Source organism: Nanorana parkeri, unplaced genomic scaffold (genome assembly GCF_000935625.1).
Source record: "Nanorana parkeri isolate BGI_ZX_2015 unplaced genomic scaffold, ASM93562v1 scaffold1605, whole genome shotgun sequence".
Lineage (NCBI taxonomy): Eukaryota > Metazoa > Chordata > Amphibia > Anura > Dicroglossidae > Nanorana > Nanorana parkeri.
Genome location: NW_017307873.1, coordinates 31,773 through 34,160, shown reverse-complemented (window position 1 = coordinate 34,160; position 2,388 = coordinate 31,773). Strand labels below are relative to the sequence as shown.

Genomic DNA, 2,388 nt, shown 5'->3' with positions numbered 1-2,388 from the left:
CACTGAGAACCTGACGTATGATGAGATATCCTTGACCTTGAAATGATAGACGTGGTAGCCGGGAATGTGGAAGCGAAGGGGGGGGAGGTGGACGTTGTGATCTGCCCCCCGGATATTGTTGTGTGAGATGCAACGGAAGGAATCTCATGAGGATTCGTGTGAATCTGGATTGTATTCGTGTGAAAGTCCCTTATGCGCAAAGTTTCCGTATCCTGTTCACGTTGGACGTGAAGTCCACCGTCTATGTTCCCTCCAGTTGTCCTGAAGGCCGCACAATGTGCCCTCATCCCTCCTTTCTGTCCCGCTCCAGGCTCTTCACCCAGGCGATGGTGCGCTGCTTGCTCTCCTCCCAAGTGAAGAGGGGGCGGTAGCCAAAGTGCCTCTGGGCCTTGTCGGTCTGCACGGTGAAGGTGGTGCTAGCCACGCCCAGCGTGTACGTGTTGAGGATGGGGGCGTAGATGCAGAACGGGTGCAGGAGCCACTGCAGGAGGACGTTAAGGAGGGCAATCATGTAGAGCAGGAAGTAAGGGACCAGCGGGCGGGAACCCAACATCCGGAAGTCGCAGGAAGACAGGAACTCCATGTTGAAGTCCATGTAGCTCTTGTAAGGGGAGTCGTCGTAGCAGAAGTAGACCTGGCCGCCCAAGGCGGAGGGGCGCTCCTGCAGCTGGCGGGCAGCGAGGACGTGCATCCAGGCCACGTTACCTGGGGAAGAGGCGGACCACATTACACGTGAGCACATGCGTTTATAATCTCAGATCTCATGTTATACAAACACTGTTAAAAAATAACAAATCGTTTTACAATAAAAGAGCCACAAAAGCCAATGAACGTGCTGAGGGGCAGCAAAGCTGGGGCAGAAGGGAAGCAGTCAGCGTGTTGGTAGAGTGCTGGTCCCAGGAATGGAAAAGGGATAGGGCTTCCAAATCCAAGAGGCAGGAGAACCTAGAGTTCCTCAGAGTAGTCTGGAGAGCATAGAAAGAAGGAGAGGACCACAAGACTGGTATGAGTCCAGAAGGTCCCGATAACAACCCGTATAGGGGGCTCAAAACTCCTTCATCAGGGCTTCTTCTCTAGTTATGCACAATAAAGCCCTGATGAAGGGGGAGTCTTGAGCCCCCAAAGCACGTTGGCTTTTTCTCTTGTACAATAAAGACCTATTGGACTCATACCAGTCTTGTGGTCCTCTTGTCCTTTCTACGTTCTCCAGGCTGACCCCCAGAGATCTCCCAGTTGGCAGGGAACTGCCTCTTGTATTTGGATGCAAAGCCTTATCTTGAGGCGCTCTCGTCCTCTCTACATTCTGCAGACGTGAAGCAGGAAGAACTCGAGAGCGTTATTCTCGCTCAGCTATGGAATCCCGGTGAGGAACAGAAGCCACACACCAACATTTCTTGCCAAAGGTCTCCATAAACCTTAATGTTTCCCGGCAGAGGCTGCAGCTTGATGAACTGGTGTTGTTTCTAGTTTTTCAGAAGCTTGTGACTCCCCCGATGCTCCGGGGCTACAATTGCCAATAAGATTTCCTACTTTTCTATGGACGATATGGTTTCTCACCTGCGTAGACTCTCCCGTGTTCTGTGGAGGAAGGGATGATTCTGAACACCCGGCGTCCTGCCCGCAGCCCCTGCTCATAGAAGTCCTTCATCAGCATGTGGCCCTCACCGTAGATCCCCGTGGGCCGCAGGGAGCAGGTGTACAGCGTTTTACCGCCCTTTATCTGTAGGGAACAACGCGAATGAAATGCAAACATGTGGAGGAAACTGTACGATGCATCCCTGCTGAGGTCACTTCTCTCACCCTCAGGACTTCTCCGATATGATTCTCTGAAGTCCCCTCCTGGCTTTTTCCATACAAGCCGCTAACGGCTCCCTCTGGTTGGAAGGCCCACAAGAGAGCTCTTACTGGGCTCATATGGCCATTGTCATCAGGGAGTATTCAGACACAGCCAGTGATAGGTTGACAGAAGTCATGTGACCCCTATTCATAACTCTGTTCTGCGATTGGCAGCCAGAAAAAGCCTGGAGCTGCTGGCATGTAAGCATCAGAGATATTTAACTAGGAGATTAGAATAAATGAGAGTTTAGAAGGGAGGTAGGAGCACTTATGGGTCGTTGTATAAACGTATCACTTAGGGGTCTATTTATAAACTATCTGCAGGACCCGTCACCCCGCAAATATCTGTGAACTCTCTTTCTCTGCAGATGTATGCCAAAACAAACGTTCTTTAATTGATTCTTTACAAGGGAATGTATTTTCTAACTTTTTTCCCCCAGTGTAATACCACATTATGGCCACTAGATGGCGCTAGTGAGTATAGACCAATAAATACATATTTCCTATGCTTTTTTTATAGCGCCATCTAGTGGCCATTATGGGATATTATTA

General features: G+C 50.2%; 1 protein-coding gene across 1 annotated transcript in view; it reads right to left on the bottom strand.

Moving 5' to 3' along the window:
- Positions 1–272: 272 nt before the first annotated feature.
- HSD3B7 (hydroxy-delta-5-steroid dehydrogenase, 3 beta- and steroid delta-isomerase 7) overlaps positions 273–2,388 on the bottom strand; it is a gene marked incomplete at its 5' end in the record, with an annotated part of 19,748 nt that continues 17,632 nt past the window's right edge. Inside the window, 2 exons of the mRNA XM_018570827.1 lie at positions 273–705; positions 1,558–1,720. Of these exons, the coding sequence (XP_018426329.1) occupies positions 284–705; positions 1,558–1,720 (585 nt within the window). The remainder of the gene's footprint in view (positions 706–1,557; positions 1,721–2,388) is intronic.